General features: G+C 43.4%; 1 protein-coding gene across 10 annotated transcripts in view; it reads left to right on the top strand.

Moving 5' to 3' along the window:
• The window catches only part of ZDHHC14 (zDHHC palmitoyltransferase 14), a 169,120-nt gene extending 143,693 nt beyond the window's left edge, over positions 1-25,427 (top strand). For 7 of the 10 annotated variants that reach the window (XM_073337761.1, XM_073337756.1, XM_073337757.1 and 4 more), the window contains one exon: positions 1,279-5,914. In XM_073337761.1, the coding sequence (XP_073193862.1) occupies positions 1,279-1,680 (402 nt within the window). In that variant the 3' untranslated portion in view covers positions 1,681-5,914. Of the gene's footprint in view, positions 1-1,278; positions 5,915-23,714; positions 24,112-24,884 lie in introns of those variants that run through there. The other 3 variants (XM_073337758.1, XM_073337759.1, XR_012158100.1) reach the window with 2 other exon arrangements.
• The last annotated feature ends 283 nt before the right edge of the window (positions 25,428-25,710 follow it).

Raw genomic sequence — 25,710 nt, forward strand, 5'->3', positions numbered from 1 at the left:
AACTACAGCATACCTGGCTTCTGCTCCCCTGTGTCTCTCTCAGCTGCCTCTTCATGTTTAGATAGCTCAATCCTAGGGTGGGCAGGGCCTCCTTGGTTACCCCTAGGCTGTAGACTCCAGCCTTCTCCCTTAAAGAGCAGTTACCTCAAAACTGATGCCTTGGTATAGATTTTTTTGAAGAAGTGATGATATCTTTGCCAATCAATGGTTTGCCCATGAACATGTTTCAATTTTTAGTTAGTTGGACATATTACAGTATTGCGGTTAACAACTCGGCCACCTTGGGGATTGACTCACTAATTTTTGCAAATACTGTCCTTGTAAATATGATTTTAGGTCAAATTAATTCCTGGTGAAATTCTACTGGCTTAAATGGAGTTACAGCTGTGTGAATTTGATCGATTATGTTTAAAAAATCTTGGATGCTTGCCAGAAAACAAATGTTTAATCAGCTATGTTTTGATCCTCCATACTGTCAAGATTAAACAAATGAATAAGCAGCATAAAAAACCATGGAAGTGAACTTTTCTATCAAGTCCATGTGATCAAGCTGCAGGTTGATAATTGTTTTGTACATATCTCCTGGCTGAAGAATATTAACAGCTTAAACAATCTGGGAAGCAAAATCTTGGGCAATGAGACTGTATTACTAGATGAATTTTTACAAAACTGGCTGCATTCAAAGGGATGTTTGCCCTGAAAAAGCTCTTCTGTAGCCCAGTAATTCTCAGGTTACGTGAAGCCTGATAAAATAAATAGAAAGGAGACAAACCTAGTGCTCTAAAACTCAAAAAGATATTTGCGATATGGCTTAAGATTTTTTCTGAATTCCTAGCCATCCTAGAGTAAAAGTTGCTGTGTTAAAATTGTCCAGCTGCCTGCTGAAATGCTTTTTGGAGTCAGTGACATTTGAGCTGCCACTTTTGTCCAAATATGCAGCGAACCAAGCAAAACCTGATCATTAGGCATTTCCAAGATTTTCAAGTAAGAATAAGTAATAACCAACTAAGTTAAAGTTGTTTAGAAAGTACTTCTTTAGAGTCAGCTGAAGTCCCTGACTCTCATACACTGTAATGTTTATCATAGTCTACTCTGACTTTCGTCCCAGAATGCAGCTGGTTTAGTTATGCATGCTCTTCTATTGTCAGCAGTCTAACCCTGGAATGATACTAATGACTCTCTTCTTTCTTCTCACATTCCATTTTTTTCCATACCTCTTCTGTCCACATCCTCCCATTTCTGTTTTGTTTGCCCTGTATGGGTTTTGACCTCCTTCAGTGTGATCAAGATCAGTGCATTCAGAGCACTAAATTCGTTTTACAGGCTGCTGCCACACCACTACTACAGAGTGAACCCAGCATAACTAGTGAAGAGCTACCTTTACCAGGAAAGACCACTATCGGCCCTCCTTGTGCCACGCTAACTCTAGGGCAGCCGACACCACCATCCTCCATGCCAAATCTCACATCAGAAACCGGTTTGACAGACATGATACCGTTAAAAGAGGAACATGAAGGTCATCAGTTTCTCACTCCTGAGGAAGCTCCATCACCTCCTGGTATGCTGCCAGCAGGGAGCCCTATAACACACAGCCATACCATGCACATCCTGAGCCTAGCTAGCCAAGATTCATTGCATGAAGACTCAGTGCGTGGTCTTGTGAAGCTTAGCTCAGTTTGACCAATTTTTATTGATGATATTGTACCATATCATAGTGGTTGTACAAATGTATACCCAACAGGAAAGACTTTACAGTACCACCGTAAGACTCCAACATGCCTATATAATGAAAACTTTCCCATGTAATGGAGTTTGCTAAATGGACGAATTATTTTTTCAAAGGAACTATGGCATTCTTTTGACTGGATTGTTAATGGTTCTGCTTTGATGGTGACTGCTTCTATTTTTTAAATAAAACCAGGAAAGGTCAGTAATCCTGTTAACTGAAGATGTGGGTCCAGCAACTTGTAATTCTACCTGTAGGATGGCCTATGTTACAATATAAAAAAGATAAGTTTTTGGATGTAAGTGTTACATTATGCATTTTATGCTCTTGTAATACACACTTGTTAAGGCTTACCACACTTGTGGCCAGAATGATCTGCACTTACATGTTATGCTACTAATATTTGAAATAGAAAATAACCATTCCATTTGTTAATACAAAAAATGACTGCAGATGTGGATTTGCATGCCACGCTAAGGTATGTGTTACAGTGGTGTTGGTATTAAAAGAGAGTGCTGCTTTTTTATTTGTGAGTTTCAAAGTGCTGTTTCATTTAAAGATGGTGCAATAGATTAACCAATGGACAACGTTATTTTTTTCAATTTATTAAATTTTATTTTAAATTAATCAGTAGTGCCTAAAATATGGAGGCTACTGATTTTTATCATGCTACATATCATTTAACCTTCTATTTAATTGTTTAGAATAAGGTATTGTGTTGTGCCATACCACAGATTCTTCCATTCCCTTGTGTGATAAGATTACCTGCGGACATCCAATAAAATTACATCCTGTTTCTTTGAATATGCGTACAGTTATCCTTATACAGTTTACTGGAAAAGAAAAGTCCCATTTGGATGACTTAGTCTATCAGGGGGTTATGTTTTTGACTTTGATGTATTTGCATAATGAGCCCAGCCGCCACAGGGAAAATCTAAACATGAATTGTTTTGCTTTAGTATTATGTATAGCTTTGTATAGGCTGTCTGTTTTGGTAATACCGTGTTTCTACAGCAAACCTGTGTATTAAGTACAGATACTTAATATCTGCTTAGGACCTAAACTCCTGGATGTTAGGCTTCAGAAGGAAGAGAAAAGTCAATGGAGTGAACCTGAACAAACAAGCGATACACTGTAGCTGCTGTCCAGTCATAAGTTTTCATCTGTATATTTTCATCCATTATTTAAAATGGAAATATTTATATTACAAAGTTATTCTATGCTTCAGTTTGTGATTCAGGAAAATAAGAGTTATGGTTTGTGGAAAATATCTCCACTCAGGGACAATTGAAGAGGACCCTGTGCATAAGCTGAGAGAACTCAAACGTTGTAATTTACTGTATCTGAATTATTTTTCAGATTCTAGAACCCTCAATAATCTCTTCTCAGGATAAATTAAATGCAGAGAGTCTTTCCATCAAGCTCAAGATATTATTTTAACTGCAAATTGCTATTATGTAAAATGTTTCCTTGATCGATCAAGAAGCATGACATTCCTGCAGCATTGAAACATGGTCATTCACGGATGTCAAGTGAAAAAAAAATGCCATATTTTTAAAAAAGAGCACAATAAGCCTCTTGGAATACAGCCATTTATGCTATTGAAATGTCAGATGACATGCTGACAAGAGCCCTCAGACTTTGAGGTTTTGTAACCAATTTTATTTCTCTAAATGGTGATATCACCTTTCACCTAGTTGTAGGTATAGAAAATATAGAAGGAAAACTTTGATAACATCAACTGATTTCTTGGGTTCCATTTCACAGTTGGTTATGGATGGACTAGATGACCTTTTGAAGTCCCTTCCTGCCCTAAATTGCAATGAGTCTATGCATGCTCCATCATTAATAGTGATGGTGAGTCATTAAAATGTTTGCAAGCTTTCACATAAGGGGATATAGCTTCTCAGTTTCTTTTCCTATTCAGTCTCGCAAGGTTGCTCAGAAATTCTTTTTCAGATGTTCTCTCTCTTTTTGGGTATGTCCTTTCCAAAGAAGAACTCCCTTTGTGCTGGATTCCAATCCACAGCTAGACAGTCAGGTACTATGGAGATGGGGCTGACAGAAAACTTAGCGAGGTGCATATCCATGAGTTTCCACCAGCCTAACAGCACTAGCTCTGGTAGTGGGAAGGAGAGTGTATTACTTATGGCTGGGATTTTCAAAGGAGCCTAAGGGAATTAAGTGCTCAAAGCACATTGAATGTCAGAGTGATTTGAGGGCACCCAAATAATTATAATAATCCAACACAGTGTACTCTCACCTCTCAGAAACACCGAAGTTTGTGTTCTTAACCTAGCCTATGATGAATGCTTATTACAAAACCACTGCACTGTTTGTATTCTTTTAGAGCTGAGAACAAAAACGGATGTTTCATCTCAAGACTATTTTGGATGAGCAAGTTTGGGATGAAGCAATCATAGCACCTTGTCACATTTTATTTGCTTTGGTTAGTGTTATCAGCCTTCCCTGACATAAGCACTAAAATTTTGCTCGTGAAAAAAAGGGGGAAAAAATTATCCTTTGCTCATAGTACTGAACAGTAAGTGAAATATTTCTGTTTTTGTTAGTAGAAGGGAAAGTTGTTTGAATTCAGTTGCCACTAGGGGAAATTACTGTATAACCTTACAGAAACAATACTTGATTGGATAAGTGAATCTGTAGCTAAGTGGGTCTTAATATTTTATTAATTCTACAGATATCAGTGTACCAAGGATTGATTATCCACTATGTGAAAGAACAAGTAAGATAAATATTTTACTGTGGTCTTTAAACTTCACAGCTATTGAGCTAACTCTGAGGATCACCTTTATTTATAAATTCATCTGCTTGCAATTTCACAGGAATACCCAAGGCATCCCATGCTTACAGAAAACTCCATTTGGTGGCAACATTTGTATGTCCTTGCCAGTAGCAAGTAGTGGAGGCAGAAACACATCAACTGTGTGTCTGTGATATGGTTTATAGTGACATTCTTACGTAAGAGAAAGGGATATTGTACAGGGTTTTATGTTGTTCCCCAACTGAAACACACTGATCGCTCTTCACATTTCAATGTTTAAAATGATAGACCATCACTTTTAGAACCTTTTGCTTTTTCAGTGCTGGAGAGGGAAATAGAAAGTCTGACAACAGAACTGAAGTACTGTGAATACCCATTTTAGAGCCATTTATTCATTCAGATTCCGGTGATATGCCATATTTTTTTTGCCCTTTGTTTATAATCTTTCAAGATTGTATTTAAGAATGATAAATAAAATAGTGTATTGTTACCATTACCTTGTTTTTATTTACAGGTTTTCATATCACCTTAATTTGAATCTATTCTCCTTTCCTTCCCCACCCCAGAGTTTTTGTTATGGTGGTATCTCTGGTTGACACTATTGACTTGTGAGGACATCTGCTGGAAAATACCGGAACTGAATTAATTGTTTCTATAGTTACAGTTCTTGATTAACAGATTAAAATCAGTGTCTCCATCGTCAGAATGACTGAAATTCCTGTGTAGGGCAACTCTTCCGTCTTTCTTTTCCCCAGCAGCAACTGCTTTCCATCATGTGAGCTCCCTCAGATGGAATTCACATACACATATGGCACCGTTCAGCAAAATAACTAACCATCCCTTGTTCTGCAGGATTCTTAGCTTTGATTGTATTTTGTTTGCATTGCAGAGCACAAGGTACCAGAGCACAAGGTACCTGATAATCCAGGGTCACATTGCTGTATTTGTTTCTCTTTGAATATTTTGCTTTCTCCTTTGTTGTTCTTTTCCTTAAACAGTTAGTACATTATGTTGAATTAATCTTATAAAAAGTTTGAATGTTCTTCATACTGGTACCTTCTGATTTGTATAAATGCAGAATCTAAATGGAAGTTGATGTTTACAGAAAAGTAAATGTATGTTTTTACTAAAAGTACCTATAAATGTGTAGAAGTTCACTATGCTGGTTAATCTGGCAGAAATTTTTTCCCCTTTCCTTGTTTTTTTAATAGTTTTTCCCCTCTAGGTGGGTATACAGTACAAGACTGTGTACGATGAAATGCAATTCTTCATAAATAAGATCTGTTTTTAAAAGGCTCCTTTTTCTTGTTTTCTCAAAGACCTCTCTATTTTTAAAGTAATTTTATATTACTAATGATTAAACAGTAATGTTGTTCTCATTGTAATAAATGTCAGAGATGATTGCATTTTGTAAATCAGTGAATCCTTGATCAACTTGCGCATTGTACATGTTACTAATAATACAGGCAAGATATATTTTCAAATCCAAGTGATTACTATGTTAATTAAGCCATTAAAAATTGTGTAGAGAGAAGATTAGATTCTTTGCAGCTGGTCTTAGTAGATTAATGGGTCAGGCAAATTGCAATTATTTTCAGATCTCATAAACTTCAGGAATTACATGCAGCATGATTTGTAAGGCAGATGACCAACTTGTGATGCTACAAAGATTTTTCCCTACATAAATCTTGGCATTTACAATAGATGCATTATACAATATTTGAGGCTTTAAATGAATAATTGTCTTAATTGTTCTTGACACCACATTAGTAACTGCAGGAGCAGCATAGTAGTAACCAGTAACAAGGAGCTACTGAAAGCTGCACTTCTGATCTGTCAATGTATTTAGGCTCTAAAATTAACACAACTTCAATGTTGCATGTAGGAAAGTGTGTTCCTCATTCTTCTAGTTTTTAGTGTGGGAGGGAACTACTACGGTGATAGTAATGGGGGGGGGGGGGCACGGAGCAACCTCTACAAGATCTAGATCCTGAACAGAAATATGTTTATCCATAAGACCCACACTGAGTGTCAGTTTTTAACATCAGTTATTGAACAACTGATTTTTTTTAAAAAGTGGAAAGAACATATTTCTGTCTTTCCTCCAACTTCAGATATAGTTGGGCCTTAAATATGAATGAACCTAAGTACATTTAGGTTCTACATATGCAGGTATAAACCATCTATAGGCGGAATATCCCAGTTTTCAAGGTCCATCTTGTGTTCTGTCTCAGCTTTTGGTTGCTCCTTTGGCTGCCTGAAGGAGAATTCGGCCAGCTAAGATTTTGCAATTGACAGCAGGATCACTGAGTACATGTGCACCTCAAGGACTACCACCAGACCAGTCACATGTTGCCAGTGAACCCACCCGACAATATCTTGAGCCCGCACAAAACAAAATCAATATGGAATCTGATTAATTCTGACTCTGTGTTGCAAGTGGAAAGCCTTCCTCTGATTTGGTTGCATTTCTCCCTCCTGTCCTACATCGGATAGGAACAGAAGCTTGCAGAAGGGCATGAAGGGATGAGATGGAGCCTATTTCTGGGGTGAAGCAGGGAGGGAAAACAATGGACCAAGGGGATGATTGAGAAAAGAGTGAATGTAGCAGAGAGAAGACTGAATGAATGGCAAAAGGAAGGAGAAAGCAAGGGTAGGAAGGAGGGAGAAGAGAAGAGTGAAATGAAGGCTGGAGACAGAAAGATGGAATGAACAGGGAAGAAAGCGAAGAAGAGTAAAAGGAGGCAAAGCCTAGAAAACAGAATATGAAGCTTCAGGAGACGGTGAGTACGAAGGTATTGCAATACTAAAGTGAATCAATAATGTGGAAACAACTATAAATAGAGAAAAAAGAAGAGGAAGAAATAAGGTCAGACTTGGAGCAGAGGACACATGAGAGGAGAGAGAAAGGAGTACCAAAATACTCCCATTAGGACAACCCTGATCTGCATATTAATTGAGAAATAAATGAGAATAAAGGAGTATGTAAAGGAATATGTAAAGGAGAACAGGTAAAATCCTAGCCCCGTTGAAGTCAGAGAGGTTTGCCATTGACTTTAATACAGCCAGGATTTCATCCCATGATTTTAAGACAGTAGCTATAGGTCTGATGTTTTATATTTCATATCATTAATGGCTGTTACATTGGCATAATGGGGTTCTGTGTTTGCTTCTCAATTTCTTCTAGATGCGATTTGCTCCCTTGGTAAGGAAAAAGGTTTTCTTAAGTACCATTCTTACAAACTTAACCTAGGACCTGAAATTCAAGCTTAGTTCCTCTGGCTTGTGCATAATCATGAGTAAAGAGTCTACAGATGGGATTTACTTAACTGTTCTATTGATGGTGCACAAACCAGAATAGAATATGGGTCACTCTGTTCACTTTGCTGTAGAAACAGAAGTAAAATTCACAATGTACTTAGTTAACCCACAGGTAAGGTTTCCCAGTGGTAACTTTTGCCATTCCAAAAGGTTGAGTTCAGCTTCACTCAAGCCTCTCCTCTGAAAACCAGGAAATACAGTTAAGGTATATGCCAATACAACCTTACCTCTGACCCCTTGAAGCTGGCAATAGCCACTAGGGATTATCTTCATGCCCTCCATTTGCATTCACTGAGTTAGATCTAGCTTTGTGGAATGGAGAGTGCATTAGTTGAAGCAGCTTGGCAGAGTTTTCACTGTGGTATGAAAAGTTCTGAGGGAACCCTGCCCATGTGGAGTAGGGGAGTCTGAGCCAATTATCTTGCTCTGACTTTCCTACCTCCCCCTCGTGTGTGTGAGCAAAAGAAATAAGTTCAGGTGTACCTTGAGAGATCCAGTATGTCTCATTTTGGTGCTAAGTTCTGCAGGTTTTGTCAAATGGTGCACTCGGGTCTTTCTATGGGGTTTGTCAGCCATGAGGTGGGATATGAGAGTGGTCTGTGGGTTTAATGATAGGTAAGTGGAAAGTGTTGTTAAATGCCATCCTCTGTGTAAAGTTGCAGGTGCTGTAAAGGGTGGTACAATTTAGCAAATGTGGTGGTGTCTCTGGGCTAGGCTAAGTGTTTGAGGATTAGGCCAGGTGTAGGTAGCTCCTGTTCATACACCTCACCTAACACAAGTTTTGCCTTAGCAAAGAGCTCATGTTAGACTGTGTCCTACAGGGGTCATATGCCTATTTCCTGAATGTACTGCACTAAAAGGCAGCATGTGTGTTATAAATGTTTGGGGGCATCACTGTATTTCATTTTCAGAGGTTTGAATGTAGCTGAACTTGATGTTCTGGAAGGACACGAGATACCCCTGTGCAATCTTGACTCTACATTGCATAGTTTTTTATGGATTAATGTCCTAGTTTTTGAGCAGAAAGAGTAATGGTATTTGTAGAAGACAATGTTAACTGAGGCAGCTGTAGTTATCACCTGGGTTTGAAGTTGAGGTGCAACTGTGAATAGGTAATTATAAAGGATGCTACGTGATTCTTAACTGGTCATCCCCCCTGCAGTGACGATTATGGTTGTGCTTTGAGATTTTTGAAAGGCGGAGTTGCTGACAGGGCCAAGTGCGAAAAGATAGTCATGGTCCATTTCACAATGTTGAACTGTGAGCTAAACCTCCCCTTCTGGTCCTATGAAGGCATTAGCACTTAGAAAGCGATTAGCAGTTTAAAAGTAGTTCCTTGCTCTCTGTCACACTCTGCTGCTGTATGCATATTACAGACAGAAGCTTAATAGCAGGTCATGTGTTTCCTTGCTGATGTAGGCAGAGATGTACACCCATCTGGGCCCTTCGCTCCCACAATGGCCACGATCTCCAGCAGGGTCTTTTCCCTAATACTGGCTAGCCCTCTTAGATTCCAGTACACACATGGAAGGTCAGGGAGAGGGGCTCACACCCTCACCCCAGATCTCAGCATATATGTGGGGACGGGGAGAGTGGCTCAGACACCCCAGATCCTGGCATACAGACAGATCTGGCACAGATCCTAACACGCATCTCTATATATCTGCCCACCCTAATCCGCAGCCCTAAACCCCTCTCCCCGCATTCTTCCAGTCCCCACGCCCCAGCACTGCTTCAACACCCCTTAGATTCCCCCCTCCCTGCTTCAATCCCCCCATATGCCCTAGTTTGGCACCAAAAACCTTATAAGAATCTAAAACTCTTGTGAGCACTTCATGGTAGGGGGCTGAGTATCAGGAACCTGTTGACCACCTTCATCCAATGACACTTGGTTCCATTGTTCAGGAAAGACAATTACGTTATCTTTTGTCTTGCCTGTAGTTAATCAGAGCTGGCACTCTGCTATAATAATCCCCCTGGTGAAAAAGTAGCAACATGCCTAGCAGTCATTCTCACCTATCTGCACAGAACGTTTGTAATTTATTATCTTTTTAATCTAAAATTTATTATCTTTCAGAAAACAGAGCCCCTTCAAAATTAGCAGTACAAATTAGGGATGTAAAATACTAAATGCTGCTCGGGGGTGGGGTCTAACGGTTAGGGTGGGTTAACCTCAAAAAACAACAGTTACAAAAGGTAGGAAACCATTTGGGGTTTTTTTAGGGTACCATTGGGAGGCTCTGATCCCAAGCCTGTGTGTAACAAGTTGCAGTATTGGGACCTAACTGAGGAATGGTTTATTCAAACCTAGAAACTTGAGGCAATTAGTGTATTTCCTCTTCCAATGTCCTGAGTTTTTCCATTTACTTCAATGGCAGCAGAAGTATGCAGCAAGTGTATCCTAAGATTTGTTTTCTGCAAGCTCTAACTGAAGAGTCTAGGACTGGTCAGTAATCAGAGCATAGATATAAAATGTCTTTTGGGGGAAAAAATTCTGTTCTCAGTGACTGTAGGGAAACTGAGTGATCAGCTGAATCTGTGTTAAGGAAAACAGGAAATATTAGTCACTGTTCTGGATTTCATCTTACCCTGTATGAGCATTACCATATTCTTACAAAATAATACTTGGCTGTTTTGTAGCTACAAGCAAAAAAAATGCTGAGGCAAATAGCCTCTTGAAATGAATCTCCAAATAGGCCCTGTAAGTATTTTAATATATTTATAGCAAGCAATGGTAAAGAACGTGCACTATAAAATGAAATAATCTTTCCTTTTTAAGATGACTCTTATAACTTGCAATGAATTTTAAAAATCTAAGTGCATGTACTTTAACTTTGTATGAAACCAAAGCTTTGTGTTTGTCTCAGGACTCTAAAGAATTTTTGCCAAGATATTTTCCTGGCAGAAATTCCATGTGGGTCAGAGGACATGAACAAACCTTGACCAAACATAGGCAAATCTCATTAACTGAAGGAGTTTGTTAAAAAAGTATTCAGTATTTTTTATCAGGACAAGTTTTATAATGGCAAGTTGTACCATGCCTGAATAATATTGATCATGAAAAGATGTAGGTTATTTTTAATTTTCTAATAACTATCATCCTGCAACATCTCTGTGTGATCTGAATGTTTTTCTTGTGTCCTTTTTGGCTTGTGTATGTCGACATTAGTATCTCTGGCCTAAGGGGTGCTGTTGAGATATACATTCCCAGATTAAGAGCTTGTTTACATTTAAAATGCTACAGTGGCGCAGCTGCAGCTGTGTTGCTGTAATGCTTCAGTGTAGTTAATCCAACTCCCCAGCTGGTGGTTGCTAGGTTTAAAGAAGAAGAAGAATTCTTCTGTTGACCTAGCGCTGTCTACTCAGGGACTTAGGTTGGCTTAACTACGCCACTCAGAGGTGTGGATTTTTCACACCCTGAGTGACATAGTTATGCCGACCTAATTTTCTAGTGTAGATCAGGCCTAAGGTTCTGTAAGTGGAATTTAATTTAATCAGTAATTGTGTTAGTGATGCATGAGCAAAAACAGAATGCAGGTAGCTCTCCCTTAGCTGGGTTGGCTTTGTGGGGCTAAGAGGAGTAAAGAGTAATAAAATCTTATTTTTGTCACTAAAGTAAAATGACTGAATTCACAGTCAGAGGAGATCTGTTGTATTCAGAGATTCTTTTTTGACAGTCACTTTTCTGACCCCAGTCACATTTGTTTCCTGCATTTAAAGGTCAGTCACCTCCACTGCTACAGTCAAAGTGTCTTCATCTTTGTCTTCTAAGACTTGCACACAGTACTAGAAACCAATTTTAGGTCAAAGCTAGAAGATGGAGGAGTAAATCCAGGCCCCTTTTCCTCACTTGTGAGACCTTACACCACCATGTTCTCACCTATTTGTCTGGACAAATCATTCTGTGGTCCAGTCTATTGTGTTTGCTTCTTCTCTTAGTCCTTCCTTAAAGTACATCACTTCCAAGGGGTCTATAACCCCCAGCACTTTTCTCCACCCTCTCTGTCTTTACCTCCCAGTCTCCTCCCTCCTGAACAACAGAAAATCATAATTATTAAACTCAGTTTTTTTTTAAATTGCTCATCCAGCAAGATGCACAGTTACCTTGACTCATTTTCTCTGGTTTTGCATTACTTCTTATTCTCTTTACCTTTGTTTTTACACTGTCTAATTAAATTGAAAACTCTTTGGGTTGGGAGCTTTTCCTCTTATTGGTCTATAGAATGCCTTATATTGTTAGTTATATACAATCATAATAATAATAGAGGCAATGCATGTTGACAAATATTGCAGAGGAATCTACAACTATCTATTGTTGCTCCAAACCAGTAAGGACTACCACATTTTAGTGTAAATCCCTGACCTATTGACTCAAGAGAATAGTAATGGTAATGACATTGCTCTGACAATGTGACAGCGTTAACAGGTCCTGGGATGTCATTTCCAGACAGTGCTTGTTGTTTATATTATTTAATGTTAATCTAGATACAACTTTTTAAAAAACACTCACCTCTATACAAGTTCTAGATGCCCTGACAATTCTCCTCCTTTGGTGAATAGTGAATAATGGAGAGTTTAGGACGCTCTCCAGTCCAAATATAAACCTGCCTCTGAAAAATTACTTGGCCTGTGCCAATTGATTTGTATTGATACTGCCTGATCTTTTACAATCTGCTAATGGATGTGAAGGCAAGCCAAACCTGGAAGAAACCAGAGTAGGTGGGCATGCAGGAGGGGAAATAGTATCAGCCTCCCCCAGTCCTGCAGAAGCCCTAACCCCTCCCCAAGTCCACAGGCCTTTGTGCTCTGTAGCTCTGGGGGACATGATACTTAGTGGACGGTATCTGCTGTGTCATTTCCTCTCCCCTCGCCTTCCAGGGTTTGCCCCATGGAAGATAAGGCTGATGCTGTATGCATTATCCTCCATGCTGCTGTCCTCCACGCAGTATACACCTTGGCAATATGGGGAGTTCTGCAGCAACTGGAAGGAGTGGGACTTTGCAGCAAAGAACCTCTGTGTTAATGTCCTGGTCCTCCATTCATGTTCTGATCTATGGAGATTTCTCACAGATTTGGGGGAAACCTGTCAATTAGTTGAGTGTCCTCATCTGAAATACTGTGTGCAGTTCTGGTCTCCCATGTTTAAGAAAGATTTTTTTTTTTTGTCTCTACACACAACACAAACACTGTAACTATACTACACAGTTACATATATATGCAAATATAGTATATTTGTATAAAAATAATAATCATTATTAATGGTTTACAGTCCCAAAAGAGAGGAAAATCACTGCCCTTAATATCTGAGGTTATAGTTAAACTGTCCCAATTAAGTTTTTCTGTTCTACACAATCCTGTTAGAAGCAAAACTTGATAATGTTACATTAAATCAATGTTCACTTCACTAACCTGAAGTGACATTACTCTACACAAATGGAAGGTATTCCCTCAGTTCATTGGTGAATTACAGTGTGTGGTTAACTGGGACATGACTCTTTAAATTCGATACAGTCACCTGATATCTAAAACGTCAGGAGAGTGAATTCCAGTGGCTTCCAAACTGTAGTCTGTAGACCACCAGTCGTTCTTAGACCATATGCTGGTTGTCCATAGACAGCTGGTTTCTTGCATGGTGGTTGACTCTTTTTCTTGTTTTCAACTGCTACACCGCACTTAAATAAATAAATATATAAATGCTTTGCTGTTACTCCTTTTCTAAGTAAGCAGTGGTATTAATTGCCACATTCAATACCCAATGGAAGGGGAGGCAGTCTCCAACACAATCTGTCTATTAAGATATGGCCTGCACTATGAAAAGGTTTGAGTGCCCCTGAATTGCATCAACAACAGTTCCATAAAATGTGGCTTCATAATATATCAGGTTTCAGAGTAACAGCCGTGTTAGTCTGTATTTGCAAAAAGAAAAGGAGTACTTGTGGCACCTTAGAGACTAACCAGTTTATTTGAGCATGAGCTTTCGTGAGCTACAGCTCACTTCATCGGATGCATACCGTGGAAACTGCAGCAGACATTATATACACACAGAGATCATGAAACAATACCTCCTCCCACCCCACTGTGTATGATCTCTGTGTGTATATAATGTCTGCTGCAGTTTCCACGGTATGCATCCGATGAAGTGAGCTGTAGCTCTCGAAAGCTCATGCTCAAATAAATTGGTTAGTCTCTAAGGTGCCACAAGTACTCTTTTTCCATAATATATCAGTATCTTTGAGTCTGATGCAAGAAGTGAAGCTGCTAAGTCAGATCATTTTAAAATTTAACTGAGTCCCATTCTCTCCTCTTTCAGCATCCATGGGGACAGACAGATATTGTGTTCTTAGTCCCAGAAGATCTACTTGCAAAGTCTAAAATTGTATCAGCTACACTGTACGCATATATTTCAGAGTCCTGAGAGGTGCACAAGGAGCTCAAATATGCTGAGAATCTCTTCATAACTACTCCTCAATGGCAGTTGAGGAGTTCCCTGAGGCAAATTGCCATCAGCTATGAGGACTTGAAACTCTCATTCTCAGAAAGATTTGAATTTAGTCCTTTCTGCTTGTACCAATGAGCTGAAGTGCCAGAACCTTGGCTGCAACCCAGAAGCACCCAGTAAAACTCTGGAAGGAGGGTGTGCAAAAGTGCTTTTAAACCCTCTTTGCACTCCCCAAGCCTGAGATGGCTGTGTACTGTGCTCCTTTGTACATATAAGGGCTGTAGGCATTTAGGCTGTTCTAAACCATGCTATCTGCCAGTGTCTTCAAGAGTCTGATACAGCAACTGAGGATTGTCTGGGGGCAAATAAGCCACAGAAAGGGGAATGGAGACCCTTCAGCATCATTATGCCACTGGAGAATCACTCTTCAGTGTAGAGATCCTCCAACAGCCAACTGCACGCGGCTTAGTTACGATCAAAGCAGCCTCAGCACAGCCCAGAATCTGGGCCAACCTTTTTCCGTGTGTCGGGCTGGAACACAAGACCAAAACGCAGGAACCGTTTACTTCGAGTCAAGCCAAAGGTCAAATAAATCTCAACATTAGCTTAAGGCAGCGATATTTTCAATTACATTCACTGTTGGCTGGCAGGAGTGAGTGTTGAAAGAGTCCTACAATTGCCCAGCAGTAATAAAGTGCTACTGAAGTCCCAAGATTTTCCTTACCAAATATATAATGAGAAGGGAAGTAATGAGGAGACACTTTGTCCTTGAGGTCTAGACCCAAACTTCTCCAGTATGGACTATGGAATCTCTCTTGAGAGTAAAAAGAAAAGGAGTACTTGTGGCACCTTAAAGACTAACAAATTTATTTGAGCATAAGCTTTCGTGAGCTACAGCTCACTTCATCGGATGCTTTCAGTGGAAAATACAGTGAGGAGATTTATATACACAGAGAACATGAAACAATGGGTGTTACCATTCACACTGTAACGAGAGTGATCAGGAAAGGTGAGATATTACCAGCAGGAGGGGGGGGGGAAGAGGGGAACCCTTTTGTAGTGATAATCAAGGTGGGCCATTTCCAGCAGTTGACAAGAATGTCTGAGGAACGGGGGGGGGGGGGGGGGGGAAATAAACATGGGGAAATAGTTTTACTTTGTGTAATGATCCATCCACTCCCAGTCTTTATTCAAGCCTAAGTTAATTGTATCCAGTTTGCAAATTAATTCCAATTCAGCAGTCTCTCGTTGGAGTCTGTTTTTCAAGTTTTTTTGTTGAAGAATTGTCACTTTTAGATCTGTAATCGAGTGACCAAAGAGACTGAAGTGTTCTCCGACTGGTTTATGAATGTTATAATTCTTGACATCTGATTTGTGTCCATTTATTCTTTTACATAGAGACTGCCCAGTTTGGCCAATGTACATGGCAGAGGGGCATTGCTGGCACATGATGGCATATATCACATTGGTAGATGTGCAGGTGAATGAGCCTCTGATAGTCTGGCTGATGTGATTAGGCCCTATGATGGTGTCCCCTGAATAGCTATATGGACACAGTTGGCAACAGGCTTTGTTGCAAGGATAGGTTCCTGGGTTAGTGTTTTGGTTGTACTCCTTTTCTTTTTGTGGATACAGACTAACACAGCTGCTACTCTGAAACCTCTCTTGAGAGTAATCTTCTAAGTCCCCATAACTATTACCTCTAGTGGGTTCTGAAGCACCGGCTCTGTAGAAATCAGCTTTATGAATAAGATGAATTTTGATCACATTCTCCTATCAAAAGATAAGAAAAACTAATGCCCTTTTCTCGATTAATCTAGGATGGCACTTCAGGAAGAATTAGCCTTTACCCTTCTACATCCTTCTCTGTTACCAGTACAAAACTAGAAAAGTTGCGGTTATGCAGAGAAACTTGAGTGAGGCTGGAAGTTTGCTTCCACTAGTAATCAACTAATGGCTTCAACTCTTTCATAGGGAACCAGGTATAAAGATTTATTTCTTCTAATTCAATTCCCTCAGAGCCAGGAGGTGGCATTCATACTGCCCAAATAAATCATGCAGGCTCATTTAATCAGGTCTAGCTCCAGGCACACTGGAGATTGCATAGAGAGGTTTCTGGAGACAGTTTAATTTCTTTAGTTTCTGATTAAAGTAATCAGGAGACTTTTAATTAGTGTTTCATTTGAAATCTCTCAGTGCATTTCATAAAACATAAAATCAGTGCAGACAGCTTGAAAATAGAGCTGCAGGAAACTTCTGCAAATGCCAGACATATAAAATGTGCCTGCTTTTAGGTTTCATTACAAATGCAACCTAGGACATGCCAGACTGGATCAGAATCTACTCTAGTATCCTGTCCGTGACAGGGTCTAGCACCAGATCATTCAGAGAAAGGTGCAAGAAACCCTGTAACAGGCAGTTATGGAATACCTGCCTCAGGGAAAGTTTCCTCTTAACTCCAGTAGTTAGAGATTGGCATAAGCCTTGAAATATGAAGATTTATATCCCTTTCCAAAGTTCTTGGGTTCTGGGTGTGGTAGTGTGGTGATTCCCCTGTCTCCCCGCTCCCTGCTGTTAAAACTCTGGACATTCTTGTTTATCCCTATAAATGTCCAGTCTGGTTTCGAATCCTGCAAGAACTCTTGGCTTCAATGATACCTTGTGGCAGTAAGTTCCACTGCCTAATTATACTTTGCATTAAAAAAAATCCTTTTGTCAGTTTTAAATTTATTGTCCTTTAGCTTTCTCAAAAGGCTCCTTGTTTCTGTTTTGAGAGATGGGGGAAACAGATACAAAATATACCCCAGGTTTCTATATGGTTTAATTTCACATCTGTAAGTGGCCTCCAATCCATTGAGTAGAGATTGAGCACCTAAACTTCCTAAAAGTTGGGGGTGATTAGGAGTGAGCCTTTACTTGAGTCAACAGAGATTAGAAACTACAGTGAGGTTTCTATCCTGTCATATGCGCCTGTGGGGACATCTGGAGTATAATATTTTATCTGATAAATTGCAATCTTGATTTGGTGTACCCACAGTACAGTGTTAGTTTTGATTGACTGGCTTAGCACAGTAAATAGTTTATTGCTTAACATGGTCTGCTGCTATCAGTAGAGTTAGATATTTCAGCTGTGGATCATCTGACCCTGCAGAACTGAACTGCCTGGGGGCAAATTGGATGTGTCTGAGTCCATAATTAAAAGGATCAGTATCATAGGGTGACTGGCCTTTTTAAGAGGGAGCAAGATCCAGTTCACCTGTGGGTAATTGCCTGGCTCCCCAACTGGGTTTTAAGGAAGGCACCTGGACCTTCTAAAGGGAGAGACAGCAGATGGCAAAGCTGTAGGGGGAGAGCTGTGAGTGAGCTAGAAGCCCTGGCCTAGACAAGAGACCTTTGCAATCCTCTGACTGCAAAGGGGGAGACTACTGGCCTGATAATGGATGTGCCAAAGAGGAGCTGGGAGCAGAGCTGAAAGTAAGCCTGTACACCCTGGTATGACAAACCGTCAAGCAGCAGAGGTGAGTTATATGGGCTCGTGGCTCCAGCAATATTGAGGGCCCTGGGGCCCAGCTCCACCAATGTTCGGGGCTGAGTCTCCCCCCTGGTCCCACCTGCTGCCCCCCCACTCGAGTGTCCCCTGGACCCCCTGCCTTGCTGCCCCCGTGGGCCTCCCTGTGTCCCAGAGCACAGCATCCCTGTCTCTCCCCTGCAGCTCCAGGCTGCCTCCCTACAAAAACTGCTGCCGTATGGTCCTAGTGCCCCCCCAACACTACTGTCAGGGCAGGCTGCCCTCACCCTGCCCTTCCCCCTCAGACCCTTTCATTTTCCGGCGGGACCCTCCACCAGTACAGCCACCCCTGTTGCCCGCAGTCACTGCTCCTGCCCCACACTGGGCAAGGGGCAGTCCCCTCTCCCCCACTCCCAGTGAGGCTACAGTGAGGGGCAGCCCCCCCCCATGGCACCCACCACAGGGGAGGCAAGGGAGATTCCTGGACTTGAGAGGAGCCCTAGGAGCACGTGCAGTGTCAGTGGTGTGGATGAGTGTGCTGCTGGGGGGGGGGAGGCCCCTACCCAGAGCTTGCTGCTGCCAGCGGGGAGAGGGTTAGGGGTGGAGTTTGGGGGGGGGGGGGCAGAGTTTGGGCAGGGGCAGGTTCTGGGCACCACCAAAATTTCCACAAACTTGCCACCCCTGCGTGCAAGAGCCGGTGCTCAGTATCGGGGCTTCCCCAGGTGGCAATTTAAAGGGCCTGGGGTTCCCAGCAGCAGCTGGAGCCCTGGGCCCTTTAAATTGCCAGAGCCCCGGGGTAGCGGCGGCGGGGCTCGGGTGGTGATATAAAGGGCCCAGGCTTCTGCCACCGCTACCACCCTGGGCCCTTTAAATTGCCGCTGTAGCCCCGCTGCCGCTACCCCAGGGCTCCGGGGATGATTTAAAGGGCCTGGGGCAGTAGAGGCAGCAGGAGTCCTGGGCCCTTTAAATAGCCCTCGGAGCCTGCCAAAGTCCTGGGATAGTGGTGGAGGGGCTCTGGCAGCTATTTAAAGGGTCTGGGGCTCCCACTGCCTCTACCACCCCAGGCCCTCTAAATAGCCAGCAGAGCCCAGCCGCCGCTGCTCCAGGGACAATTTAAAGGGCCCTGGAGGGTAGTGGCAGCCGGAGCCTCAGGCCTTGCTGCTGGACCCCCGGGGCTCCGTCAGCAATTTAAAGGACCTGGGGCTCCACTGTGGTAGCAGCAGCCCTGGGCCCTTTAAATTGCCCCAGGGCTCCCAGCCGCCTCTGCAGCTGGGAGCTCAGGGGGTGATTTAAAGGGCCTGGGGCTCCCAGCTGCTGCTACCGCAGCCCTAGCCCTGGGCCTTTAAATCCTGATTTAAAGGGCCTGGGGATTTAAAGGCCCCGCCTCTTCCATTAGAGGCCCTGCCCCCTCCTCAGGACTCCGGAGTACCAGCAGGTCCTTTTAAGTTACTTTCACCCCTGGCTGTGAGGAGAGACCGAGCAGAGCCTTGGAGGAATGGAAATTGTGCCTAGTGGGGAAACTTTGAGCCAGACAGACCTCAGGGAAGAGGGACCAATCAGAGGTGGGGATGGAAGAGAATGGGCATGGGTTTTTGGCTTTACTTTGGGTTTATTTTATGTTGATAAACCCCTTTAATGGAAACTGGTTTGTTATTGGCTGTGAGCCTCTGAATTATTCTTGAGAACCTCTGAAGGGGATGTTTAGGCAAGGTGCTCTATAGGGCAGGTAGGCCCCTTGACAGTCTGCTAGAGTGTTTCTCAAATGCGGTCACTGTGGCTGCATGCGACCACCAGGGCCTTTTCTTGCGGCCACAGCCTCTTCGGCTGTGAAGGGGGTGAGGGACACAAAGCAGTGGCCCTTCTCCCAGGGCTGCCAGCAGCAGTTGGGCTCTGCCCCACTCTGGAGACACACACACTGGAGGTGCAGGCAGCTAGTGAATTCCCCACTTTCCTGGGAGTAGGGGAGGCAGGCTTCAGCTATGGGGCTTCGGGCTCCATCTGTGCAGTGGCAGGTTCTGGTTCAGGTTCTGGCCCCAGGCTCACCATCCCCTACCCACCCACCACCTATTGGCCCTGGGCCCTGCTGCCTCCCTGCCCATCTCCCCATCCAGGGCTTAATCTGTCCCAGGGCTTGCGGCGGCTGAGTAAGTCTGCTGTGAAAAGTGATATTGGCAAATATCTCTTTTCACAGCAGAAGACTTACCAGCTAGCAAGTCTTAGAAGAAGCAAAAAAAGCGCAACCAAAAAAACAAAAGAAATAACAAAAAAGACAAGAACATGTGAAGCACCTTTTGTGTTTCTATTCTGTTTATGTCCAGTAAAGAATAGACAACTGTAAATTATTTTTATTACTGAATCTGAAAAAACCCTAAATAAATAAATATGCACACATGTCCAAATCATTGTAATTTATTGATTTTTCCTAAAGTCAATTAAATATTTTAGGAAAAATTGTCAGTGTAGCCACCAGCAAGAGTTGATGGCTGCACTCTGAGGCCACCAAAAAATTTACTGTGAGAATCCCTGAGCTAGTACATAACAGGTAGTGATGCAGAGTTGGGCATTTTCTAGTGTGTGTTTTGTAAATAAGCAAATTACGCTAAGTCCTGTTCATTAAAACAGAGGTGCTAACAGATTGCATACAGGCAACTTCCCCTTGCAGAAACCTCAAGTCAGGCACCACTGCCCTTTGCCCAGAAGCAGCTGCTTGAGTTCTCTGTCTGGAACTCGCATCAAAATCAGTTGCTGAGCAAAATAGTTTGATCTTCCTTTTCAATCCCTGAGTATTACATATTGGAAAACGCATCAGAACTCCTCTGGCACCAAGTGACCTTCAAAGATGAACATGGGTATGACGCCTCCTTTAGTCTAGCTGCTCTGCAGTACAAAGGAACCTCAGAGCTTTAATGGCCAGATGAACCAGGGTGTTTAAATCTCCTTACGGGGTCTGGTTGGTTGTTCATCAAGACCCCCTGTGGGCACCTTTCAATATAACAGGGGCCAGATTATCTCTTAATACAGTAACTCCTCACTTAAAGTTGTCCTGGATAACGCTGTTTTGGTGTTACTTTGCTGATCAATTAGGGAACATGCATTACACAACTTTAAAAGAGCTCCTTTATAAGGTTTGGCAGCTGCCTGCTTTGTCCACTGCTTGCAGAGAGAGCAGCCTGTTGGAGATAGTGGTGGGGGCTTGCAACCAGGGTGAGCCAGCAGCCCCCTTATCCAGGACCCTCTCTAGCTATTCTGGGGCCCTATGCAGCCCCTCTGTGGGAGGGGAGCGGGCCCCAGGCCTCTGGGGATGGGGCAGGGCTGGCTTGGGGGGCAGGAGGGAACCACCCCCCAGAACTCACCAGCAATGCGGCTGGGTCTGGGTCGCTGCACTGCCTGCTGCCAGTGACTGCAGGCCCAGTCCTGTTGCAGAGCTCAGGAGAGTGGGGGCAGGGCTGGGGTAGAGCAGGGAAGGGAAGAGGCAGGGTCTGGGACCCTGGGGAAGAGCCGGAGCAGGGGCTGGAGCAGCACACAGCTGCACAGGGCACCAGGAAATTTGGTGCAAATTTCCTGGTATCCTATGCAGCTGCATACTCTGCGTATGGGTAAGGATGGCCCTGCCCTTATCAGCTCCCCACTCCCCTAAGTTCCCTGTGCAGCAGCCCCCCAGAAGGCTATCAATTGCCAAGCCATTCAACTGTCCCTGCCCCCACTGCTGTGTGCTGCTCCTGCCCTCTGCCTTGGAACTGCTCCCAGGAGCCTCCTGCTTGCTGCGCGGGGGGAGGGAGAGTTGCTAATGTGAGGGTGTCCCCCTACCCCCACTTACCCCATCTCCATAGAGTATGGGGACACACAACAGGGCTCAGGACAAAGGGAACTTGCTGGCAGTAGCTGCTGTCTCAACTTGCTGATCTACTTAAAAGGGCAGTGTACTTAGAGTGGAGTCAGCATACACACACAATATATAAGTTTTAAACAAACTAATACTGTACACAGCAATGATGATTGTAAAGCTTGGTTGAGGTGGTGGAGTCGGGGTGGAAGAGGGTGGGATATTTCCCAGGGAATGCCTCACTGTTAAATGATGAACTATAAGTTTATATAATATAATGTCTTTTGTCTGGCAAAAAAAATTTCCCTGAAACCAAACTCCCCCTATTTACATTAATTCTTATGGGGAAATTGGATTCGCTTCACATCGTTTCGCTTAAAGTCGCATTTTTCAGGAACATAACTACAACATTAAGTGAGGAGTTACTGTATGTGTTTTGTACCCAGCACAAGAAGTCTGCATTCCTGAGTGAGAGATCCAGGCACTAAAATAATAAATCCACCACCACAATTGCTACTAATTGAAAACCACTTTGTCATCTAAGTAGAGAGGCCAAGGATGGAATGAGCATAAGACCTGAGCTATCCTTTCATCTCTAGAAATAAAATCTTCCAAACTTTTTTGATCGTATACTTGACAGGGCAATATGAGGCAGTTTACATTGACCCTTCCTGTGCTCTACCTGTCCTGTGAAAAAATTGGACTTAATTCTCCAGGGCTGTAAGTCAAGCACCTTTCAAGGACCAATGAGTTCCCCATAATTGCTTATTTCAAATGGAAGAAGAAACAAGATAAAATTATACTCAGTCTTTCTAGAGACCGGTTGTCTGTGTTTTAGTTGAGTAATCACATTCTACTCTAAAGTACTTCATTCAGATCAGTTTTGATGCCAAAAGCTTGATTTAATGGGAAAGTTTATTATTTGGCCTTGGCAGAGAACTTCTCCATGTAGGTCAGGATTTGTTTTGCATGCTCACATTATAAATAGGAGGCCTGAATGTGCCTGCATTGAGTTTACATAGGTGCATATTTGCACACCGAATTCACATATGAGAACTGAAACATGAAAGCAGGGTGAAAGTACAAGGCTAGATCCCCCCTGAAACGCAGGGCGGAGAACACAGCTCCTGGAGCTGGTGCAAAGGTGGCATATGATTCACCTGGTGCTTCCCCAGTCCTGAGCCAGCAGTGTGCCAATAGTTTTGACGACTGTTTACTTTTTTATTTCTGTGAAAATTTTGCACAATTTTTAAAAAATGAAACATGTCCATTTGAAACCTTTGTGAAACTTTAAAATTTTGAATTTGCAGTTAAAATATTATGATCCGTTATAGTCAGTATCTGCAAGTTTTGAAGAGGCACTGAATATCTTCTGGGAAAGTTTGCAACTGGTTCTCTTTAGAGAACATTTTCTTTTCCATAATTTTTATTACCAAGCACATTTGTATGACCGCAAGAGCTTTGTTTGTGAAGAGTTGGTCTATGTATGTTCTTGGAGCCATGGTCTCCTTTGAGCTTGTCAGTATTATTGTTTATACTGTTCCCTCACAAGAAGGTTCATGTGGGAGTACTGTCAGCAACACCCAGGATTTGGCTACGCTTGCGAGTTACAGCGCAATAAAGGAGCCCCGGGCGCCCTAGCTCACTACCCATCCACGCTGGCAAGGAACGCTCTGTCTCCGCGGCTACAGCGCTGCAGGCACTCCACCTCGGCGAGTGGAATAACGTTTGCTGTGCCCTCTGCTGGAGCGCCGCGGCGCCAGTGTGGACGCCCTGGTCTGTTAATGCGCCGTGATCAGCCTCCAGAAGTGTCCCACAATGCCTTTGCTAGCCACGCTGGTCATCCCTTTGAACTCTACTGCCCTGCCCTCAGGTGACCAACTGTCAGACCTGCCCTTTAAATTCTCTGGGAATTTTGAAAATCCTCTTCCTGTTTGCTCAGCCAGGCGTGGAGTGCTCTCAGCGAATCTTTCCAGGTGACCATGCCTCCACACGCCAGGTGATGCCCAATATGGAGCAATGACGAGGCACTGGACCTCATCAGTGTTTGGGGGGGAGGGAGCTGTCCAGTCCCAGCTGCACTCCAGCACTAGTAATTATGATGTCTTTGGGCAGATATCAAGGGATATGATGGAGAGGGGCCATGAGCGGGACGCACTGCAGTGCAGGGTTAAAGTGAAGGAGCTGTGGAATGCCTACCACAAAGCCTGAGAGGCAAACAGCCGCTCCGGTGCTGTCCCTGCAACCTGCCGTTTCTACAAAGAGCTGGACGTGATACTTGGGGGTGACCCCACCTCCATGCCAAGTACCACCATGGACACCTCAGAGGCCAGTTCAACAAGGCGGGAGGAGGAGGAGGAGCAGCGAAGCGGGAGCTAGGGTGCTCCGGCAGAGGAAGACACCCCAGAATCCCTAGATGCATGCAACCAGGAGCTGCTCTCAAGCCAAGAGGAAGGTAGCCAGTCGTGGTGGCTGGTGCTTGGGGAAGGACAAACACCAGAGGAGGTTCCAGGTAAGTGGCTTTTATTTTGGGAAGTAAGTTATTCGGTGCAGGCTCTTGGGGTGAGGAGGGTTAGGGCCTAGATGCAGAATAGGGCATTGATGTGCTCTCTCACATCACTGTAATCAGCCTCAGTGATCTCTTCAGAGATCTCATCCAGAAGTTGGGCAATTACTTGCGCAGGTTTTTTGGGAGAGCCACTGTTGTCCTCGTCCCAGTAAGACTAACTTGTCCGCGCCACTGTGCCATGAGGCACAGGGGGACCATTGCTGCACACAGGCAAGCTGCATATAGGCCAGGGCAGAAGCTGCATTGCAGTAGAAGACCCTCTCTTGCTTCCCTGGTCACCCTCAGCAGCGAGATATCATCCAGGACAAACTCCTGTGGAAAATGTGGGGACAGTGTTCAGTAAAGGGGCCCCCTGCCGCTGTTGGCTCTCCCCAAGGCACAGAAACCCAGAGGACAGTACAGCCATGAAACAATCAATCAGTCATGCTTGACCCTGTGCTTATTCATCATTTTGGGGCTCCCATGGGTTATGTGCGCTCGCTTTGGGACAGGCAAACTATGCTATTGTCAGGTTTCAGAGTAGCAGCCATGTTAGTCTGTATTTGCAAAAAGAAAAGGAGTACTTGTGGCACCTTAGAGACTAACACATTTATTTGAGCATAAGCTTTCGTGAGCTACAGCTCACGTCTGTGCTTGCCCTTGATTACGGGGGAATCATTGCTCCATCTGGTGTGAACAATGCTGCCTCTGTTAAGTGTTGCATTTTGCCTTTACAGATGCAACCTTGAGATCTCAGCCATCCGTGTTATCAACGGCTGAGAGGCTGCAAAGAATCAGGAAGAGGCCGTGTAGAAGCAAAGAGGACATGCTGTATGAAGTCATGTGGCATTCAATTAATGAAAATAAAAAAGTGCAGGAGTGGCGGGAGAGTGAAAGGAGGGTCCACCAGCAGAATGCAGATCACCAGCACCAAAGCACAGAGCGGCTGATAAGCATCATGGAGCGTCAAGTGGACTCAAGCCAGGCGCTTGCAGGCGGAGGACTACCATGCCCACCCACCTCTGCAGCCCTTGTCCCAAAACTTTCCCTTGTGCCACCATGTCACCTCCAACCCACTTTCCCCAACATCTGGGTTCTTATTGCCACCAGCTGCCTCCAACACCTGTGGTTTCACCACCAAGCCCTGAAAACTGACCCTTACCCACTGCACTCAACCCCAATCACCATGCAGTATAGCCATCCTGAAGTACAGCACTCCAGACAGGACATATGCAAATCTGTGATTGTACCATTCCCCTACCCACCCCTTTGTGTTTCCCAAGCAGTTGTGTTGTGTTTCTTTTCAATAAATTGATTTTTTGGCTTTGAAAACATTCTTTATTATTGCATCATGTAAAATAAACCTTATCCCAGGAAAGCAACAGGCACTGCAAGTCAGTGTATCATACATAGCAAACACAGATTCCTACCGCACTTCACTCCTGTGCAGGGCACCACACCAGACATTACTGTTGGCTTTCAGCCTCAGATTACTCCCTTAAGGCATCCCTAATCTTTGCAGCCCCACACTGGACCCCTCTAATAGCCCTGCTCTCTGGCTTT

This window comes from Lepidochelys kempii, chromosome 3 (genome assembly GCF_965140265.1).
Source record: "Lepidochelys kempii isolate rLepKem1 chromosome 3, rLepKem1.hap2, whole genome shotgun sequence".
Lineage (NCBI taxonomy): Eukaryota > Metazoa > Chordata > Testudines > Cheloniidae > Lepidochelys > Lepidochelys kempii.